Genomic DNA, 22,121 nt, shown 5'->3' on the forward strand with positions numbered 1-22,121 from the left:
GTCGAAGCTGGCCTAAAGCTCACTCTGTAGCCAAAGATGACTTTGGACGCCTGATCCTCCTGCCTCCCTCCATCTCCCGAGTGCGGGGATTGCAGGCATGGACCCGCTGCCATGCAGTGCAGTCTTGGGGATGGAACTCAGGGCTTCTTGGGATCGAGGGAGGCAGGCTACCAACTTCAGCCCCCCCCTCAATGTGAATATTTTATTAGTCCCATTGCTACCAGATTTCCTGAGGGACCACTGGTAACTGGTGAGCTGCTCTTGCCGGACACTCCAGTTTCTCATAAATTGTAAGTACTGGACAGCACGCTGACCGGAATAAACAAACAGATAGGGTATTAAGGCGCTCCAGTAATCACTGGTGACCTCAGCAATTTTATTAACAAATTTATTTCCCTAATTGGGGAGCATAGCATAGCGGCAGGCTCCAGGGCATTGTAATAAGTTCCAGTGCTGCAGAAAGAGGAATTCATTAGCCTGTTTGCTCTGCTTTCCTATACACTAGCATCCACCACTCTTGTAAACATCGCCCTGGGTTTCCCGGTCTTCTAGGTTCTCTGCTTCCAACTCCCCCCTACCCACACCCAAAATAAATAAATGGAAATGGAGAAGAGAGCCGAAAGCGATTGGCTCCTCTGGCGGTGCACCCGACCTCCACCGGAAGCTGCATTTCCAGGTCGGCGTCACCATGTGGTCACAGTGTGGCCCCCACCCCCCAGGAGTCTGTGGGAACACCTCCCCTCACATGCCCAGCAGGGTATCAGGGTCTGCCTGCGCCTCTCCTTGTCCACTCGTTCATTCATTATTATTATTATTCTTATTTTGTGACTCTGGGAACCCAGGGCCTCATGCATTCGAAGCACAAGCCCTCCTCCCGAGCTGCACCCCACCACACCCCAGCCAGTACAAGGCGGGCAAGATGGACAAAGTAAGGGTTCACTTACTCCGGTCTCACCTATAACTCATCATAGCGGAGGACAGGCATTAACTATGTCTGCCTGTGGGGCGGCCATCCACACAAGCAGAATATTCCTCAAGGCTTCTTCCAAGAGGTTTTTTTTTTTTTTTTTCTCTCCCTCATGGCTGTGGAGGACTGCAGCATGACACAGAAACGTGTTCTGGAATGCAGGCACCCTGAAGCACTGCAGTGCTGGCCTCTGACCCAGGCTGCACCCTCCTGTGTACCCCACAATGGTGTCACTTTCACTGTCTGCTCCCAGAGGAGCTGCCCTGTGGAAGGTGCCCGATGGGGGGGTGGGGGGAGTGGATGCCTGCAGAGCAGATTTCCGTAGCAACTGTCAACATTGCCAGCCATACTTGGAGATGGCTTTTGAAGGTAGACGCGGTTATTATAAAGACACCTACAGGGGATCTAGGCTACACTAGCTTGGGTCCCTTTGCAAAATCTGCAGCCTAGAAAATTCTAGAAAGTTCCAGCAACCTTCATTCTCCCTCTTGGATATCCTGCAGAATTCCGATGAGGTTTTCCAGGCCAAAAATATAGCCAGGATCTGGTCCCTCGTGGGTGATGTGCTCATTCCAGGAACCCTTGTACGTCGTGTGAGCGAAGTCAATCATTCGGACATCGACTTTGGCAGGGTCACCGGAGGGGCTGCCCTGGGCGGTCTCAGGAGCGTTCTGAGGAGGCTCCTGCCCGTCATAGATTATGAGGAGGGAACTGGAGTAGAAGCGGTAAGAAGTCTGGCTCCTGATGACCGCGAGCAGTGCCTGCAGCCTGCGAAGGATGGGTTCCAGGAGCTCTGTGCGCAGCCGGGTTCCGTCGTGGAGAAACTGAGAAAGGGCTTGTTTGAAGCCCTCCTCCGAGAGCTTCCTTCCGTAGTACTTATCTTTGCAGAGAAAGCTCTTCTTATCAGTTTGATAAACCTTACATTGGAAAAGAGAGAGAAAATATGAAGGCTTGTAAACGTTAAAAAATAAAAGCGTGCCCTGGGGGCTGGGGATATGGCTCAGTGGATAGAGAGCTTGCCTAGCAAGATCAAATCGGTGTAAGATCAAATCGGTGTTCGATCCCCAGTATAAACTGGGCATGGTGGTGCAAGCCTAAAAAACCAGAATATGAGAGATAGAGACAGGAAAATCAGAAGCTCAAGGTCATCCTCAGCCACATAGTGAGTTCAAGACCAGCCTGTGCTACATGAGACCCTATCTCAAAACAAAACAAATCAAAATTGCTTGTGATACAATGGCAGCATTACAAGTTCCCGTAGTATATGATGTGATTTCCAGGAGATTTGGGGAAGAGTGGTTAAGATGCACAGGAGGTGGTCTCCCAGCATGCTCCAGTGCAGCATTTTAAAGTAGTCTCTGTGCAGGTCTGGTCTCAACCCAAAGCCCAAAGATCCTTCACCCGCAGAGGTGACCCTCAGCACACCACTCCGAGGTTTGGATCGCCTTTCCTGTGAATTTCCGATGTCAACTTCCAAGTCGTGATTTAAATCTTGGCTTCTGGCCGTCTTCAATTCAGATATTAGCAAACTCAAGCTGGAATGCTGCAGTAGGAACCTGAAACCGGGCCAATGGACTCAGAGAGCCAGTTCGATTAAGTTCTCCCTAACAAAGTTACTGAGTCCTTTCTCACAGAGTCCTTTCTCACAGAGTTTGAGTACGCAGGAATAGCTCTTCCAAACAGTCCAGGTGAATTGCCGAGGTAAAGAAATGAGCTACATCAGGTGTGGGCGGGGCCTGCAGGAAGCTGCCGGGAAAGAGGTCCATAGCCTCCCTGTGCAGTGAACGGTTCTTTTCTTCACAGTCTCAGTTTCCTGCCCTTGCCACGCCTTGGCCATCAGAAGGGAGCAGACGGAGGAGAGATGCTGATGGGGGACACCATGGTGGCCACACCCAGCCCATCAGACAGCTCAGGGGGCAATGGAGACTGAGTCAAAGCCTGCAGCTAAACAGCCAGAGGGGACTTGGCACACGCGGGCACGGCTGCCTGTGCCTGGCTAACTGTTTGAGGCCTGTCTTGCCTTCATGTTACATAATGTGGTTTTTTTGTTTGTTTTTAATCAGAAAGCTATAATAGGCTTTTGGGAGACCGGAGATCAGCTGCTAAATCAGCCTTCCTAAGCACGTGACAGGCGTCACTCTCCAGATAAATCAGGTCACTTGCAGAAGGTTGGAGGTCCGCAGAGAGTCTCCACTTACTCCACAAATCATCCCGCTCTGTCCCCCGAGGACTGCATTCCCAGCCTTCCCGGGGACATCTGTGCAATGAATTTATGGACTCAACTTCCAGCTTCAAGGGGTGGCAGCTTCGATTAAGGAAAGCGATAACGTTTGCCGTCAAAACAGAGCCTGGTAGACGGGGTAGATTCCGCCTCTCTCCCTGCAGTCCTTCCACAGCTTCTTAAGCAGAGGTTTGGGACCCGGGCAGCAAGGGAACCCGCCGCCCCTCTGACTGGGTTCAGTGGCTTCTGACCTTCCCTCTTGGTTAACCCAACCAAGCAGCAGATGAGAGATAGCTAACGAAAATGCAAAAGAACGGGTTGCTGCACCCCACCAGAAGGAGACAGCGCTCAGTTCTATCACGCATGTGGGATCACTAAGCCACCAGGTGTATTTTCTCAGCTCTTCTCCAACCCCTGCCCACACACTGGTCCTCCCAATACGGGTAGGATCCACAGGACCATCGCACGAAGTTTTAGCTGCCCCAAATGGTGAGACTGAGTTTTGACTGTCCTCGGTGGTCCTCTTTAAAAAAACCAGTGTGTGGGTTGGGAATGCAAGGCAGTGGTAGAGTGCCTGCCCCCCCCTCCCCCGCCAAGGCTCTGGGTTCCAGCCCCGCACCACAAAACAAAACAACTTAACTCCTGTACTCTTAACACTCCAGAGGTGGAGGCAGGAGGATCAGGTATTCGGGGTCAGCCTCGGCTACCTAAGGAGTATAAAATCAGCCTGGGCTCCCTGAGAACCTGTCTCAAACAAAACACCACAACAAGCACCCAGCATTTCAGACCCTCAGACCAGAGGCTTCCCTGCTTGGAGAGCACCCTACAGCCTTCTCCGTTGCTTCCTTAAGGTAATGGTCTCTGCAGGGAGACATGTGGGTGACAGGCATCCAGGCCTGCCAGGATGCCAGCCTCCGACCCTCGCAGCCAGCCCTCTGCACCTGCCTACCTGCATGCCACAGATGCGCACACCCAGGCAGGCCGAAGTACTCTGTGCACACTTCCTCATGTGACGGGCCTTCTTCTCCTCAGATGCATCGTCCCCATGCTGCCGGGTCCCCATCTTTAGATCCAAGATGCAGGGCTGCTTGTATTGTGACACCACATTTTCCAAGAGCAAGAACCCTGGAGGCACTAAGTCAAGGAGAGCTCTGGGGTCACCAGTCAGAGTACCCGAGGTTCCTGTTCGCCGCTCCCTCCTGTTCCAGCCTTACCCAAGAACCTGGCTATTAAGAATGCAAGATATTCACTGGCAGTCTGCTTTAATAAGTCCATTTATTTAGGGGGAGTTTATGAGAACCTTTTCCCATTTTGCTCTGAGGTTGAAATTTAAATGCAGGCATGAAATTCCTGGCAGGCCATGCCCAATTTACATTTTATGGCAGAAAATCATAGGGCTGAGACCTCCGGGCCGCTGAATGGGCCGGCACCTTCTGGGACAAGGGGGTTGATGTTCGCCTCGGAGATAAGTTGCAGGAATATTAATTTCAGCGGAGTAATTATCCTTCCAAAGCTTCTTAGGGATTAGGGCGGCAGATGTGTCGTAGTAAATACTGCGAGAGCAGTGGATGTTTGCAGCAAGTGCGGGAGGGGGGGGCGGGGAGGGGCCTTAACTACATGGTGGTGTGGGGGGAAGGGGGGCGGTCCCTCCACAGTTCTTGGGCTGCAGGTAGAAAGTGAAGTGACAGAAGGGACATTGGAATGGGGGTGGGACACAGGGACTTCTTCCTGTCCCTGCCTCGGTAGCATCACATTCTCCCACTAACCCTGCCCCATCTCTGCTGTCCCGCTGAAGTGCCAGAGACATGCACGCCAGGGCCCAGCCTAGCCACTAGTTGGATGTCCCCACTTTCTCTGGGTCTTCTAGACCCTGGGCTTATGGGTTCAGACCCTGAGCTTGTGGGTTCATACCCTCAACTCACTCCATCTGTTTCTCCCTCCCCACCCCACCTGTCTCCGTGTGTGCCTGTGCGTGTGCCTGTGTGTGTGTGAGTGTGCATGCACGCATGCTGTCTGTCCATCTGCTGCACTGCCCTAGGGACTGTGTGCAGATGAAGGGCGGTAAGGATACGGTGCCACTTGTCCTCCGGGAACTCGGTGCACAGGCGGGTCAGGTGGACTTGGTGGCAGTGCAGGCCCCACGGGTTAAAGCCTCTTCTCTCCACCTGGCTCCCATCCGCACTTTCCACCAGCGGGGAGGCCTGGGTACCGAGGTGGCAGTCGGAGCTCAGCAGCACCTTGGCTGTGCTGTGGTGAGAAAAGCATTTGAAGACAGCCACGGCAGCAGTAGCCAGAGGCAAGAAGGATGCCTGTGGCCCACTGCTTGGGTTCTCTGGCATGGCCTCTGACAGAGGTCACCCAGACTGCTGCATAGGACTCTCTCACCAAACCACCAGAGACACCGCAGGGTCCCGAGAGCCTCCCTGCCCAAACTGGGTACCTGACACTAGATCACGCCAGGCCCAGGTCCTCTGGGGCTTTTCTTAGAGGTGTCGCCCTCAGAGGGCTAGAGCGATTTAGGTCCATCCTTGGGATCAAAGTGATGAAGGAAAGGGATGGCGACCCCACCTGGGATCTCAAGGCTGGGGGTCTGGATTCATGCCCTGGTATGCGGTTACGACCTTGAGACCTCACAACGCCATACGGAGCGTGCCTCTGCCGCGTTTTGGCCCCAGCTGTGACGACATAGCCCTGCCTCTGAGCCAAGCGCTTAATTAGATCTGTGGCTCCTTGGGGAAGAGCATGGTTGTCACTGTATCTGATCCCTTTGTTTCCCATAAATGTTTTAAAGCCCCCGGGGACCCTGGGAAAGGTCAGCTGACATCATCAGAGGCTCCCAAGATCTCTCTGAGGTCCCGAGGCCCTTGGGGGCCTCTTTTGTCTCCTGGGACTCACTCTCCTTGTCTCCTCCCGCACGGTCTGCTAAAAGCTGACTTTCAAGAGAAATTAGGCACACTTCCTCTCCATAAACTATTCCAAGTTTCCGGCGGCATGTTCTCCCCCAGAGACCTGTGTGGTCTCAGCGAAGCAGGTATTTAATTAAACAAGCTCTGGACACAGGCCCTGCCTGTGTGTGAGCCCGTGAGCTAAAACACATGCCCATCCTCCCCCAAGAAAGGGCGGAAGAGACAAAGACACCCCCCTGTCCCCCCCCCTCCCCATTTCTTTGCAGCATTGGTTGTTCTAGACTAAGCCTTCATTTCAATTATTTCTCATTTTCTTGACACCAACCCTCACATGGAGCAGTTGGCCGTCGGGGCAGTGTGGTGCCTGCTGAGGGAGGAACACCCAGCTTTCTGTCACCTGCGCAGTGGCCCTCACCTTTCCTTGAGTGAGTGTGCCAGCTGGGCCAGGGGACGGGGGCCGCTGTCACTGCTGGCAGTCTGCTGAAGTGTCTGCCAGATGGCTACCGCTCTGGAATCTGGGGAGACCTGCAGAGGCTCCAGGTTCTCCTTCAGTGGGTTGGCCACCAGGCCAAGATGGCCTCGGCTGTCTCTCCGGAGGCGCACTGTGACGGTTCCTGCAGGACATGAAGGAGGGAAGAACACACACCAGGTCACGTGTTGTGGGTCATAGCTGTTGAATGTAGTGGCCCTGGGCAGCCTCCTTCTCTCCCTAGCTCCTCTCTCAAGGAAGAGTCAAGACTAACGAACCTGATCTTGGTCCTGAATATGTCTCCCGGCACCTCCCTACCCACCCCCTGGAGCTTGCAGAAAGTAGCCTGGGGTGACCTAGGATTGTGCTCTTCTCTATCTCGCTTCTCACACTTTGCTACATTGTTCCAGGATTGGATTCCTGCCTGCACCGTTGCCCACACCTTCCCAGTTACAGCGGGGCCAGCCAGCCCATCCATGGCCAACCTGGGATACCTCAGAGCTGGTCCTCCATGAAGAAGCCTCCCCGCCTCCCCGCCTCCCCGCCTCCCCACCACCTCCCCACCACCTCCCCACCTCCAGGGGGCGCCAATTAACGGAAGCCTGGCCCATCCCCTTCCCATTCCTCTCTGCCCCCTCATCCATCTCTTTCTTCTCATTCTTCTTCATCCAACCAGTTTCCCCAGGAAGCCTTCCCGAGGCAGGGCTGGACTCGGGACTCTGTCCCCCATCAGACAGAGCCTTGTCCCCTGCCTTTCCCACTGGTGCCCAGCCATCATCTCTGGCTGTATCCATCAACATATGGAGACGGGGGTTACATGTGGTTCTTAGAGGAAACTCCAGAGTCTTCGAGGTTTCCCTAACATGTGGTATCTCTTGCCACCACAGCTGGTAACCATGGCAGGAAAACTACCAGCCATGTAGGCAAGAACCTCTCCAAAGCTTATCTACCACATGCTCTGTATTCTCCGCAGACACTCTGGTGGGACAGAAAGCTCTCTGTGCTGGGCATTCGCACTGCGTGGTCACCTTGTAGAGTCCTTGTCGTAGTGGAGGAGCCTGGTCTCCCTCTGCGGGGCTTGGCAGCCAGCAGTACCTGGGCTTGCCCTGGTACCACGCCACAGACTTAGCCTCCTGTTCTGTGAGAACAGGGCATCAGGTGGCCCTGTCCTCCGCCTGTTTCTGTCCTCACCACGTCTCAGTTTCTCCACCTGCTTGGTGCTGACCAGGCAGTGCCCTGATGGCTTCCTGCGCTCTGCTTCCCAGTGGCTCTGGCCAGCGGGGTGTTGGCAGGGCTGGGAGGGTGAGGAAAGGAAGGTACCCATTCGGCCATCTGTGCCCTCCATATGTCTGTGGGTGGGTCAGGGGGTCTCCTCCTCCCTCCCGCCCCGCATGCCTGCAGGGGCTACGTTTTCAGTGCACCCTCAAACCTGTATGAATTTCTGCATAGTCCCTTTCAAAACTCTCTCGAACATGTCTTGTTTCCTACTGAGATGGAGAGGAGGTGGGGTTGTGAGTTTCTATATATTCCACATTCTTCCCAGACCCCTTGGTCACCTCCCCAGGATGAGTGGCAAGGTGAATATTTGGCCGAGAAGGCAAGGGAGGCTGCCGATTGATTTTCCTGCCTGCATCCCTGCCCAGTCCCTGGGGGCTGTCATTGTGGACCCTCTTTCCCAGGGCCACTCTGCAGTTCAGCATGTGGCTCTCCAGAGCCGTTAACACTAGCCCAGTGGACTGGCAGGCCAGTCCTGTCATCTCAGATTCCTAGTGGCCTAATTCTGCAGCCTGGGAGGGACATGCAGTTCTCTTAGACTCCTGAAAAAACTGCTCCTCCTGCACCCCGCCCAGGCCCCTACGTCCTTTAGACACCTCAGCAGTAGTAATAATGCTGTTGGTGTTTATCTGACATCAGTGTTCATCCTGAATCACGCCTGTCACGCTCACTCGTCCTGTGCCTGGGGGTGGCCGGCTGGGGACATTTCCTCATCTCTCTTTACTATATGTGGCCCAGGACTGGCACCGTTCACTTTTCACTTGTGATTTCTAAATTACAGCACATACGTAGGCTGGTGGTGGTGCAGCAGGGGTCACGGAGTCTGAGCCAAGGTCATACAGCCACCTAACAGGTGGGCGCTGAAGGGACATGTCAAAACACATTGCTCAGGACTCCACGGAGTGATAGAGAGTCGGGCTGCGTTTACCTACGCATGTATGAGGGACGCCCCTGCTGAGTTCCCAGAAACCCTGGCTCTGGCCGGTCTGTTCTCTGGGCCTTCAGGGAGGAATACCATCACAGAGGGCTGGGGCAGGAGGTTGCTGTGTTTGCCCTGGGGAGGAGAACCTTCCAGACCTCAACATGAAGCCTCTGTGACTGACAGAAAGCACTAGCTGCCCTGTGCCCGTCCTGGAGGGAGTTTGCGCCCTTCTAGCTGCTTCGTGGGTCCAGGAAGCCCCACCAGCCAAGAGCAATGTCCTCTGGGGTCTCTTTAAGTTCAGGCTCCCATCCGGCAGCCCCTGGCCTTTTCTCCTTGAGGGCCTATGGTGACATGCCTGCCAGAAAACACAGTTCTTGGCAGCTTGTGCCCAGGAGGCCTCCCCAGAGAGACAAGAAATGTGACCTTCCCGCCGCTGCAGGCTTCATTCTTGTCTGATCTCATCTGCCTGCATAAATGCCAGCGAGTGGAGGTGCAAATAACCCCCGACTAATAAAACCCCAAAGTCATTTCCATTTCTCATATTGTCAGGGACTCACCACCGGCTCAGCGTCCCTGCCACTCAGCCTCTGCCTCTGATGGGGTCACTGTCCGGCTGTCTCCCAGGCCTGGTGCTCTCCCTCTGTCCTCTCTCACCCTGTGCCCTCCCTCCCTCTCTCCCCCTCTCCCAGCACAGCGCTTCCCGGGAGCCGACCCGCTGAGATCTCCCTTGTGAGCAGTGCCCGGCTGCCTGCCCTTGACCCAGGGGAACCCCAGACTCTCCGGTGCTGGGGTTGTGCTCTAGGGTCAGGAGCCACTGTGACTATGGGGCTCAGACCCCCCCCCCCCCCCCGAGGCCTGAGATCTGCTGCTGAGGCCCAACTGGGAGCCTCGGGGCCTGCCACAGCTCTTCCCATGTTCCTCAGCCTGAGAGTCTGCCAGCTGGGCCGACGGAGTGCTTATTGCCACGATTGGCATGCCCGGAGCATCTCAGCAGTTTTGGTTTTGACCAAGCAGCTTTCCCGAGTCTTGGCGGATATCGTATCGTGGGTTTATTTTTAAGCTTATGAGAACATTCATCGCCGCCATCTGTAATATGAATCTGGCCAAACCCTCCGCCAACTGAACCCAAGTGCCTGTCCTCATTCACCCAAGGCCCACAGGCCGCCTGAGAGGCAAGGGACACAGCCCCAAGATGGCAAAGCAGCCGACCCAGCTAAGAGCTAGAGCTAGGGCGGCACTGACTTTTTAGAATGCCACCCTAACCGAAATTCTCCTGATGCCATTGTGGGGGAAGGCATAGATAAGATGGCCCCATGGCATGTAGCAGCCACTTCAGAAATGGTCCCTCCTCTCCGAGAAAGCGATTCCTAGGTAGGAGCAGGTTATCTATTCTACTGACAGGATGTTCTGGCTGAGTGCTTCTGAGAGAGACTGTCTCCTCCCTCTTGGGGACAGATGGGCCCTGAAGTTGGCACTCCAGGTAGCTGAGTGGGTGGGTAATGGGGCCAAGAACCCACCCTCTAGAGCTAGACATCGGGGCTTCAAATCCTGGCCCGGCCTCTCCTGGCCTCGGGCAAGCCGGCTCTCCTCATCTGTGTCTCTGGGGTTATGAGGTTTATGTAAACCAGGGTATGGAATCCTCTTGCAACGGCCCAGAGGATGGACCAGCTGCTGCCCCTTCTCTTTCTGGTTAAAATCAGCCACCTCCATTACTGCCCAGCTCTGCTGCAGGTACCCAGGAATGAACCAAGTGTCCCCCGGGGCCTGCTCTAGGGTCTCCTCACATAGCCAGAGAGTGAGTCAGTATTTCTGCTTCATCAAAGCCTGGCATTGGGGTGCCACCCAAGCCCTCTCTTAGGCCGGCTGGTAGTCATCCGTTATCCCAGGGAGTCAGGAGGTCCCCTGCTCCAGCTAACCCCCACTGTGTTTAGAAACACCATCTGTAAGACACCCCAAAGGCAAGGCTGACCTGGACCCTGCAGCGCGGGTCATCATTCAGCTACAACCTTTGGCTCGAGGTGCAGGCAGCCCTCAGTACAGGGTAGTCTGACCTACAAGTTTCCCACTTCACAATGGTGTGAGTGAAATGTATCCAAGAGAAAACATCCTTTGATTTTTCAGTTTTGATCTTTTCCTGGGCTAGTGATACACGACATAGGCCTCTCAGGACGCCGGGCAGAGGCTGTCACTCCCAGTGGCTCCCGTGGCACACCACATGCTAAGCTAGGGTCTGAGGTAGGTTCTGTCTATTAAATGCATTTTTCATCTATGATATTTTTAACTTACAATGATTATTTGGGGTTGTAACCCTTTTCTAAGCAGGGAGCATCTTTGTAATTAGTTAGAGCCCCAAATAGTAGAGACCCAAAGAGATAGCCCCAGACAGCAGAGGTCTGGATAGGTGTCTGGTACCCAAGAGCACCCTGTCATCCCCACCAAAGGCCTGTGTAGACAGGACCAAGAGTCATGGTGAGGTGGGGGTCTCCTAAAGACCTGAACAGTCTCTCCCTTTGCCTGTGGCAGACCCCCACAGTCTTTCTCAGCTCCAGAGCTTTGCCCAGCAAGCGTGAAATGCCCCTGGCAGGGGTCCACCTCACGCCAGGACCTGCTACCCTATGCTGTGTTACAGAAGGACAGACATTAATTCCAGTGGATGCTCTGACAAAGTAAGCAGTGACCCGGAGCCAACAGAGTCAGCGCTGGCCTGTGGCCTTGGGAGACCACGGGGAAGGCCAGGGCAGGCAAGAGTGGAGGCCCCACAGGTGGCCCACTGTCCTCTTCTGGCTCCCAGCCATCTCATCACAGAGACCCAGTGTGAAACAAGGCTCAGAAGTCACATCCAGGCCTGTGGTCTGGTCACACCTAGCAGACCTTCCCATTCAGGTCCATGATCAAGTGACGCCTGGTCCTGACTCCTGCCTGGGTCCTGCTTGGCAGATCTGGAATGGAACCCAGGAGCCCTGACGAAGCCCATGCTTGGGAACACCAGTGCGGATGCCTCTGACCTTCCCAGTTGTCCCGAGCCCTGGAATGCAACGGGTTTATTTTCTGAACCTCGAACTTGCTGCATAGCCAAGAATGACCTTGAACTTCTGGTCCTCCCGCCTCCACCTCCTGGGAAAGAGTGTTACAGGCATGTGCCGCCATGCTCGAGCTGGTGCATTGGTGGGGATGGGGACCAGGGTTTCATACACATTAGGCAAGCACTTTTCGGGAGACTGAGGCATGTCCCCAGCCCCCACAGTGGGTTTCCGATGGGCTTATTTGAGTGTCATAATTGCTGTCCTTGCAGACACTTCAGAAGCAGAGCAGCAGCCCTCTGTCATGAAAAACTAAGATCCTTTAGAGGGGCATGTCCTGGTGGGGGGGTCACCTGGCAGTCAACTACACAGGACCTCATTTACTAACCCCCGAGTGGAGACCAAACTCCTACCCTTGGATCTGGGCAGGGGTACCAGACAAGAAAGCCAACAGGCACAGCCCTTCTGAGCTCTTTACCAGGACACACACTGCCCATGTCACAGTTTTCCCAGCTGCACACACTGGAAGGCAGCCTGGCCTTTGCCATGCCTGTATGGAGTGGGAATTCTGTGGACTCCTAATCAAATCATGTCCCTGATTCCCCATGTCCTGTCTGGCCTGGGTCCCCATAGGGAGACCAAGGAGACCTCCCTTGGTCATATGTTTAACCACAGCCACACCCATACCGCTCCCAAAGAGCCGAGTAGAAGATCCCATCAGGCCCCAGTGGGACTGGGCGTCTCTTGATACTATTCCCAATTCTTTGAAGCCGAGTAGCTTGACCTATCTCCAGAGCCATTAACACTCACGATCTGGAGGAGGCTTGGAGGGATTCAGAGACACCCTAGCGCAGGGACACTGGCTGCTGGGGAGAGGCTGTCGCCACACAGGCTGACACCCCACACCCAGTGCCCGCAGCGCCGAGCGCAGCTGAGCCTGGGTCCCGCCACTCACCTTTGTACTGTGGGGTGAAGCACCTCATGGCCAGGGGCAGGGACTCGTAGAACTTCTGCTCTTGGGAGACCAGGGGCTTGCACACGGTGTGCGCGTCGTACTGCAGCATGCTCAGGTGGCCACCGACCTGGTGCAGGAAGGGCTCCAGCGGCACGCCTACCCCGCCGGTGGCCTTGTCGGTGCTGCGCAGTACCACCATGGCACCACCAAGCCCTCCCAAGGAAGGCAAGAGGCAGAAGCTGCTGCCCCCGCCGCCGGGTGGGCTGCCCGTGGTCCCCGGCTTCCTGTCTCTTGGCCTTTACTGCTGTCCTGGTGACTCCTGGCAGCACACTTCTCCGGCAAAAAAAAAAAAAAAAAAAAGGAAAAGGAAAACAGGAATTATATGAAGAAGGGGGTTCTGGGTGTGTCACCCACAGACCCTAAAACAAAATGGCACATAGGTGTGTGTTGCTTCCGAAATAGTCTTCATGAGAAACTGGCCAAAAGTGGTCTGATTCCACGAATCAAGGATAAGAGGGAGATTTTTAAATAACTACGTTGCACCTTTTGAATTTAATTATTACAACCATCAAGCAACCCACACAAATACGAGTTTCCAGGCTCAGGGTCTAGTCCTGACTTCTGCCACGCTGCCTTTCTTCTGGAAATATCCACCTCCAGTCGGGGAGACGCAGGCGGAGCTGCCGGGCGCCCACTCCTGACACGATTGCTCTCTTTCTCCAGAGCAGAGCGATGCTATTTGTGTTACTTTTTATGAAGAGCCGATGCGGCTGCTGGGTGACCTTGGGCAGGTCACCCAAGCCTTCTGGGCCTCAGTTTCTCTATGCAGTAGAACAGGACGTGGAGTCAGGGGCAGATTTAAGACAAGGACACAGAAGGTTCCCTGAGCCCAGCGCCACCATTTCCTTTGAGTTCCCGAAAGTGGGCTTGACTCACCTGGAACTCTGGAAAACCAGTTTTCAAAGTCATTCTGACTTTGTCTCAGAAGAGTGCCAAGGAGACAGTGAGGGGTCGCTCTTCTGTGGAGTGTTTGTCCCATCTGAGAGGGCATTCCCACAGCAGGGCCCTCACCACAAGTTATTAATACCTCTCCCTCTGCTGGACTCCTGGCTACCATGCGACTGGGCAGTACTGGGCATCATTAACCCTCTAATTGACCTTCACTCCAGGCCCTGGGCATGGCTGGCTGGCTCCACACACAGCAGTGCCCATCACTTTGTTCAGGACCTAAGCTTAGGCTTGCCAACTGCCCGGGCTGCCAGCATGCCACAGTATGGAAAGTCCAAGTTTGTCCTGTCCCTGTCCCCACACAGGCCCCCTGACCTGCCCGTCCTCTAGGCCACAGAGTGCACCAGTTGGAGGGGGATGGGCCATGGGCTCTGCCTGGCACCCGTACATTTGCCTGGGACGTTGAGGTGGCTGGCGAGGCATTGGGGGAGGGAAGGGCAAAAGCCTGAAGCAAGAGGATGGGCCAGTAACCCCAGAGGGCCCTTTCCGAATCTCTATCCTGAGGTGGAGAGAGGCCACTGGTGTGTGTGTGTGTGTGTGTGTGTGTGTGTGTGTGTGTGTGTGTGTGTGTGTGTTGGGGGTATTGTAGGGTGGTTTTCAGGATCCAGAGAAGCTGGGGATATGTGTGGACAGCTAAGGGAAGGGGGCCCACAGACCACGTGGGCCAGGATAGCACAGCCCCCATAACTCAAGTCAGCCTGTGGGCATTCACTTTTCCCCAGGCAGTGGCACTTGTGGTAACTAGAGGTACAGCCGTAAAGTTCGCTTATAGCCCGTCCTGGAAGGAAGCTAAGCACCCAGCTCACACTCGTCTCCCTGGGCCCAGCCTCACTCTTCCCGGGCATGGCTCTCAGATGCCAGTTCAAGTCTGCCAACGCACACTGCCCGGATCCACGTGGTTCCTCGTACTGCCGCACACGTGGCCCTTGCTGTATGCCACGTGACATTCTGGATCCCTTAGACGGACTGTTTCAACCTCACAACCACCCTGCGAGGTAACTGGTGCTAGCAGCCCGCTTCCCAGCTGAGGATCTGAGGCACAGAGAGGTCAAGAGGCTTTCCTGTGTGTACCAGCTGGGATGGGAAGAGCAGGGATTTGAACTAAGGCCTGTTAGCCTAGCCTGTGCTCACCAGCTCCCAGCTTGCTGGGAGGCCGGAATTGTTAACATCAGATGTCCTTTACTGCTTTGAACATCAGGAAACTGAGCCCCCCAAAAAGAGGCTGAGACTTGGCCAGAGTCGCCTGTAAGATGTAGGTGGTTCCGGGACAAACTTGATGGCGGTCCCCGCCCCTCTCTGGGTGAATGCGCCTGTCCTGGTCCACCTCTGTAGAATCTGTCACGAGGGGACAGGCAGGGGCTATTGAGAGCTTCCTGGCCAGGCGGCCAGCACCATTTGAGGGTGAGTCTCTGTGTAGACGCTTTCCTGCCTCCGCCGGCTGTTCCTTTCCTGAGGTGAACTGCTCAGGCCTGGCTACACCTTCTCTGGGAGTACAGTGATCCCTGCACTCCGGGGCAGAGCCTCGGCCCTGAGTCTGGGTTGAGGGCAGTGACGCAGTCTGCTGGGTCGCCAGCCTGTCTTGTAGAACACTGCACTTGGTGGCCGGGTAAAGTGAGGGACTCGCTCTTGCAGGACTTAGGTTCTAGGCCAGGCAACCTCTCGAGGTATTCCTTCCTGTTCCTGGGCTGTGCAGTCTGCGGTTCTGAGGCAGCTGGGCAGAGTGGCAGGAGAGCGGTGCAGGGGTCGGGTGGGAGGGGTGGAGGGTCGGGGGGTCAGCTACAGAGTGGGCTCTGCCCCTCAGAGGTGGGACCTTGGTTCCCAGGGAGTCTGAAGTCTTTTCTTTTACTCCCTTTGATGCGGCCTGCAACCCTGTGGGTCTGAGGTAGAGGTGGCCTCATCCTCTCCTGAAGTCCCAGATAAATAGCTCTAGCTGCCTGGGCCTTGTATCTAGGCCCACAGGCCCTGCTCTTCTTCCTGTGAGTCAGAAGCCCAGGATCTGTCACGAACCCCCCCCCCCCCACACACACACACACACACTCCAGCTCACTGAGGCTGAGGATGAGCTGGCCGTAGACAGGAGTTTGTTTTACTGCACACTGCCATGGCCCTGTCACGAGGCTCAGAGGACAGAGCATGCAAGACTGCTCTGTGGGGTCTCCACGCGGACAGCAGCCCACAAGTGACTCTCCAGATGACTGTGTCAGCTGGGGTGCTGGGAAGGCAAGTGAGGTGCTCCCTGAGGGGACCCCCCATTCTGACACACCTTCGGGAGACCCTCAGGTGCTTTGGAGAGAGAGTGCTTCTCCAGCCACACCTCCTCCTGAAGCCCCACAGTCCTCATCCCTCCCCTTCCCCTTCTGCACCCTTGGGGAGGTGGGACGGCAGAGCTGGAAGAGCAGACAGGAGTTGCGGAGGCACCCCCAGCGGGAAGGGGCTCAGCAAAGAGCTGCCCCTTGCCCCAGAAGGTGGACAGGTGGCCCCGTCCTGCCCCCTCCTGGCCTCTGGCCGGGTCACGTCCTGAATGAAGCGGCACTGGGCCTCACTCCAGCAGCCTCGGGGCTAACTTGGGCCTCTGGGGTGCGGCCGGCCGGCTGTGGGGCCAGGAGTAAGTGAGGCCGTGGGCCGGCCACATCAGGACAAGCCCTGCCCTGCAGGCCTACGAGGCTGAATGGCAGCCAGCCTGCCTCCGCTGGGTTGGGGGACACTCCCTGTTCTGAAATGGGGTAGGGACAGCTGGGTTCCTTCAGCAGTGAGGACCCCAGGACTCTCCAAGACCCTCCCCACTGGGCCACCCAGCGTGATCTGGGTGGGTTCCCGGGGAGCCTGGCCATTTCCCAAGCACGCATAAGCACTATAATTACCGGTGCACAAATTCATTTAAAGACGTTTGTCGGATTCCTGGAGGTTTTTGCCATCATTTGTTTCTCAATCAACAGATACTAACGGTCTAACGAGTGCTTCGTGGTTACGGGTGGGGGGAAATTATGCTGAAAAATGAGCCCTCTGGGCTGGAGTGGGGGGGGTACAGCTCAGTAATGATACAGCAAGAACAGAATATTCACAAGGACCTGGGTTCGAGTCCCAGCACCACAAATAGACATTATGTTCTTTCCTATGGAAACCTAAAGCGAGGTTGGTTGGCCTGCAAGTACAGAGTGATGGGGAGCCTGGGAAGGGTGAGTGTGAATTAGGTCCTACACACACACACACACACACACACACACACACACACGCACGCACGCACGCACGCACGCACGCACGCACTGAAGCACCACGATGGACGGTACTCACTCCAGAGTCAATATGGATTGCTAATAACAGGAGTCCTTGTGGAAGGGCTGAGGGGGTTTCTGCATTGGGCTGGGAGAGGCATAAGTCGGGGCGCCCAGGAAATGACCAGGAGCAGGGCAGAGGTTTGGCTTAGCCTTGGGGAGCGTGAAGAGGAGGACCTGCTCAGGGAATGCCCTCGGAGACAGGGCGGGAGAGGGCAGGAATGGGTGACCAGAGGGCAGGGATGCTAGGCCTGGTCTATGGAGGCCCTGAGCGGCCAGTGGAAGGGGCTGACCAGGGGGAGCTCAGCCCTGCCTGCTGCGGGGATGGTCTGTAATCCCAGCCCTTGGGAAGCAGAGGCAGCGGGGTCCCTGGGGCGTTCTGGCCAGCCAGACTAGCCAAACTGGAGAGCTGCAGGTCTGGTGTGAGATCTCATCTCAAAAAAATAAGGTGGCCGCCAGGCCTCATAGCCATTAATCCCAGCACTAGGGAGGCAGAGGCAGATGGATCTCTATGTTTGAGGCCAGCCTGGTCTACAGAGTGAGTTCCAGGACAGCCAGGGCTGCCCAGAGAAACCCTGTCTCAAACTGAAGAAGTAGGGGCTGGAAGGATAGCTCAGTGGTTAAGAGCACTTGTTTTCTTGTGGAGGACCCAGGTTCCTAGCACCTACATGGCGGCTACAACCATCTATAGCTCTAGTTCTGGGGGTCCCATGACCCTAACTGAACTCTGCTGGTGCCAGGCACACATGCAGTGCACACACATGTAGCAGACAAAACCTTCATATGCACAATTTTAAAAGATAAAAAATAAACTGGAGAGGTGATTAAGACACCTGACATCGACCTCTGGCCTCCATGTGTGCACATGCACACACACACACACACACACACACACACACACACACACACACACACACACTCGCTGGGCCTTAGTTCAACCTGGGGAGAGAGAGGACAGTCCCACTTGGATTATAGAGGTACTGAAGCCCTCACACAGAGAGAGCACACCCTGAAAAGCCTCAGGTGTGTGGGGGAAGGGCCTTCTGGGAAGGGCATTATGAAGGGAGGCTGCAGTTGGGCCCAGCAGGCCACACAATTCAAAAGCGGAGTGGTTTATGGTCTGCTCTCTGTCTCCAAAGCTCTAACATACATTTCACAGGCCTCTTGGAGCCGGCGTTTCGGGACAAGTACCATTCAATGCCCTTGTGATGCCTGAGGGAACATCTTTTTAATCTATTAGAGATGAGAGGACCCGAAACCCATTTAAAACCGCTTAGGTGGTAATGGGCAGGGGAGTCTCAGACTTCCCCACGTGGCTGAGGGCCGTGCATTATCTGGGCCCATCCAGGCCAGGGAGGCCGAGGCTTATGTTTCCAGAAGGGGAATTAATGGCGTTTGCAAGTCCCTTCTAAAACAACTCAGGAGCCCAATGCCAGTGCGCTGCCCGCTTCCTGACTCCCTGGCTGGGTGGGATCAATACAGAGTGAGCTCTGGGGGGACGGGGGGGCTGCTTACATCACCTTCCAGGCTGTGGCTGAAATATGTCTTTAGAGAACATCTATTTCCCAGGAAGGCAAGATTTCCACGCTCTCAGGCCCACGCTCCCTATCCCTCAGCCCCGGAAACTTATTCCCACACCAATTTCATTCTTTGAGAGGGGATTTCCCCCTCTTTTCCTCTTAACGTTTAAAATCTCCCAACATTCCTCCAGCTTGAGGACCAAATACAATTTTAATACCGTGATTATTAGTTCAGAAGCCCTTCAGCCACTGACAAATGTACTCAGCTGCTCCTGCAATGTTCTGAGCTTGCTGCTGAGGCAGGAGAAGCATGGGGGAGGCTGACTGTAGGAGCCAGGCACCCTAGCAGGGCTGCTCTGCCGAGGCAAGGCTGGGACACGGTCCCTCAACAGCTCCCCTCCCAGCAGGCTTTGCGGCCTCACAGCATTTAGGCTGCACTCAGGACCGTGGACACTGCTGTTAACTAAGACCTACAGACACAACTCCAGCCCCTTCCCCAGGCCTGGTGTCTTTCTCTTCATAGCGGGGTTGGTTCCGGGGCTTGGGCGAGAGGTCTCCGTGCTGGAGACATGGGTTTGCCCGTGGCTAGCATGGCATTGTATGGTACAGACGGCAACAGATTCCGTCCTGCTGTTGTTTATTTGGGTTCGGTTTTTGTCTTTGAGGCAGGGTCTCCAGGCCGGTCTGGCTTTGAATTCATGATCTTCCTGCTTTCATTTCATTTCATGCTTTTGAGACAAGTATCGTTCAATGCCCTTGTGATGCCCGAGGGAGCATCTTTTTAATCCATTAGAGATGAGAGGACCGGAAGCTCATTGAAAACCCCTGAGGTGGTAATGGGATTGCAGGGGTGTGCTACCATGTCCGGCCTATGCCGGGCTGGCTGGACCCCAGGCTTTGTGAATACCAGACAAGCACGCTATCAATCGCAACGGCTGTAAAGGTTAAGCAGAGCGTGTGTGTGTGTGTGTGTGTGTGTGTGTGTGTACTTGCATGCCTGTGCTGCGTGTGTGGTGTAGTTATGCTCATTCCCACCAGAGTCCTGCACTGTCCATCTCTGGAGTGAATCTTAGGGAGACTTGCAAGCACACCCTCTCCCCAGCAGAGGGCAGCAGCCCACATGCCGGTATCAGGAATGCCCAGAGAGGGATTAACGCTGTCTGAAAACTAAAGCCAGCACCCCCTCTACATCCAACAACCAGTAAGCTTATTCTTGGGACACCCTGAGTTGGTCCAGACCTGTCCCCAAGTGCATAGCCTGCAGCTGAAGTTCCCCTGCCCCATCGGGAACATCTTTAAAAAGCTCTGAAGTCATCAAGACTGGGTTCTGTCTCCTCTTATGGCCTCTGCGGCTACTTCACCAGGGCCAGGGGCCAACAGAGGCTGAGAAATGGCTATGCACAATGCAGGCTGACACAAGACCCTGTATATGTGTCCCATCCCTCACACTCCCACCTCCCCCACCAGCCTACAGGTTTCCTTCCCTAACAACCAATGTTCATAAAGTTTATTGCTGTTCCCGGCGGCTGCTAGTGAACAAGACACAGCCATAAGGCTTTCTTCCCTGGAAGGATTTATTCAAGTGCCCTGCTCAGAGCAGGAGGGGCTGCTGCTGGGCCCAGAATGCAGCCAAGAAGAGGACAGAGGGTACCAGGAGCAGAGGAGGGTTTTCTCAGCTTCCTGATGGAGCATGGTGGGGCCTGGATGCAAGGCACCCCCGCGGGAGGGACTCCTGCCTCAGACTCCCCATCTGTACCAAGAGTGGTCTGTCCCAGTCATGTCCTTCCTGTCCTATGGTCCTTTCAGTTCAGTGGGGCGGGTGTGGGAGAATCAGTGTGTGGCCGACCAAGAGGAATCTTACAGGCAGGATCAGTGCTTGGTCTAACAAAGCTTTGATTAGGTAGCCGGGTCCAGGTGCGGTGTGTGTTATGTCGGGGGGATCATGGTACTGGGGTTCCTGTCAGGACCCAGTGAGGTGTGCTGTGAAGGGAAGAGTCTGTGCTGCCCATCAAGGACTTCAGAGTCCTTTAGTGTCAATTGCTGTGTGTGAAGTAAGTGTGGCAAGACTCGGAACAAGCGTGCAGAACCAGGGGCGGGCTCTGTAAGTGTGGCTGGTAGCAACCTCTGTGTTTTCCCATAGGGTCTTTCATGAGGAAAAACAATGGATCTGGCAGCTTAAAAAATACAGCCGAGCTAGGCATGGCGGTGCACCCCCGTGGTCCCTGAGCTCGGGAAGTGGAGGCAGGAGCATCTGGAACTCAAGGCTAGACTTGGCAACTTGACAAGTTTGGGGCCAACATGAGTTATGTGAGACCCTATTTCAAAGGGGTGGGGCTGGGTTCCCTTCCCATAATTCCATGTATGATCCTGAGATCACAGGGCTGGCTCAGGCTCAGGTCTTGGGGTCCCTGAAGAGCCTGCAGAAACTATGGAGATGGGGGTCCCCAAGATTGCACCACTGTCTAGGGCGGCAGAGATCTCCAACCTTGGCGGTGCTGTGGCTCTGTCTCCTATGAACATGTCTCAGCGGTGGCTTATCACGACACCCACCCTTCTCCTGGGTGTCCCTATCCCCAGGCCCCAAGACACTGCCCATAGGCGCTGATGTCACCCAGCCCCATGGCCCCACCCAGGAAGAAGGTGGGGCAGATGGGACAGGACATGCTGATCCCTGGCTCTAAAGAGAGGGACTTCCCCTGTATGTCCGCCTCTAGGAAGGTTTAACTTTATGTGGAGGAAAGTGCCTGGCTCTTCACCTGTAACCCACAGCCACCACTGCAGACCTGGCTTGCCCATGTGTGGGCCAGGGGATCACACTAGTGCACCCTGAAAGAGGGAGAGAGGATCATGCTAGGGAGACAGGAAGAAATGGGAGAGGAACATATAACCACATTTTTAAATTGTTGCCTGTCCCAGCCCCTGTTCACCCCAGAATACACACACACACACACACACACACACACACACACACACACACACACACACACACCTCCAGCAGGTCTATATCCCCTGGCAATCCCAGCCAGCCTGTGGGGAGGCCAGCCTAGAACAGGAACAGGCCTGTGGCCTTGACCCCATCTGTCCCTCACCCGGTTCCATCAAGGGCTCAGCAAGATGGCTCTTCCCCATCCTTCATCAAGGCAGTACTCACCAGAGCCTCCTTCCGGGGGTGTCAGGGAGTACGCGGTAGGGACACTTGCCTCTCAGTGCCCTCCTCTGTCTACCAGCATGGGACAAAGGCCTGGCCCAGCTCTCCTCTCCACTGGAGCCTGGGTGGAGCTTTCTGCCCAGGAGAACTAGGCTGCCAGTGGCCTGGGAAGGGGAGGCCACCTGATCCCCTGGGGCTGGTATGACCAGCTGTCAGCTGCGTGTCCACAGCTCTGGAGCAGGGCCAGGGGTCTGGGAGGGAGGAAAAAGAGAGGAGAGAGGAAAGAAGGGGGGGACTAGGGAGAGGGGGAGAGAAGGAGGGAGGTTTGGGGAGGAGGAGGTAGGGGAGAGAATTTAGTTCAGCTATCTTGAGAAGTGACTGGCTCTAAGCACCAGGCGCTAATCACTGCAAGGCCCCTGATTATTTATTTACTTATTT

At 55.3% G+C, this 22,121-nt stretch overlaps 1 protein-coding gene across 3 annotated transcripts; it reads right to left on the minus strand.

The window, feature by feature from the left end:
* Positions 1-374: 374 nt before the first annotated feature.
* Ip6k3 (inositol hexakisphosphate kinase 3) lies at positions 375-21,856 on the minus strand. 3 transcript variants are annotated; one of them, XM_006996587.4, is made up of 6 exons: positions 21,687-21,856; positions 12,736-13,065; positions 6,510-6,708; positions 5,260-5,435; positions 4,138-4,313; positions 375-1,884 (listed from the first exon to the last, which is right to left on the minus strand). In XM_006996587.4, exons 2-6 carry the CDS (start codon positions 12,932-12,934, stop codon positions 1,444-1,446), a joined length of 1,191 nt encoding a protein of 396 aa, XP_006996649.1. In that variant the 5' UTR covers positions 12,935-13,065; positions 21,687-21,856; the 3' UTR covers positions 375-1,443. The 3 variants fall into 3 exon arrangements, with proteins under 3 accessions (XP_006996649.1, XP_006996651.1, XP_006996653.1); XM_006996589.4 differs by lacking the exon at positions 21,687-21,856 and adding an exon at positions 13,672-14,061; XM_006996591.4 differs by lacking the exon at positions 21,687-21,856 and adding an exon at positions 13,317-13,537.
* Between the last annotated feature and the right edge of the window lie 265 nt (positions 21,857-22,121).

The sequence above is a fragment of the Peromyscus maniculatus genome, chromosome 21 (assembly GCF_049852395.1).
Source record: "Peromyscus maniculatus bairdii isolate BWxNUB_F1_BW_parent chromosome 21, HU_Pman_BW_mat_3.1, whole genome shotgun sequence".
Taxonomy (NCBI): Eukaryota; Metazoa; Chordata; class Mammalia; order Rodentia; family Cricetidae; genus Peromyscus; species Peromyscus maniculatus.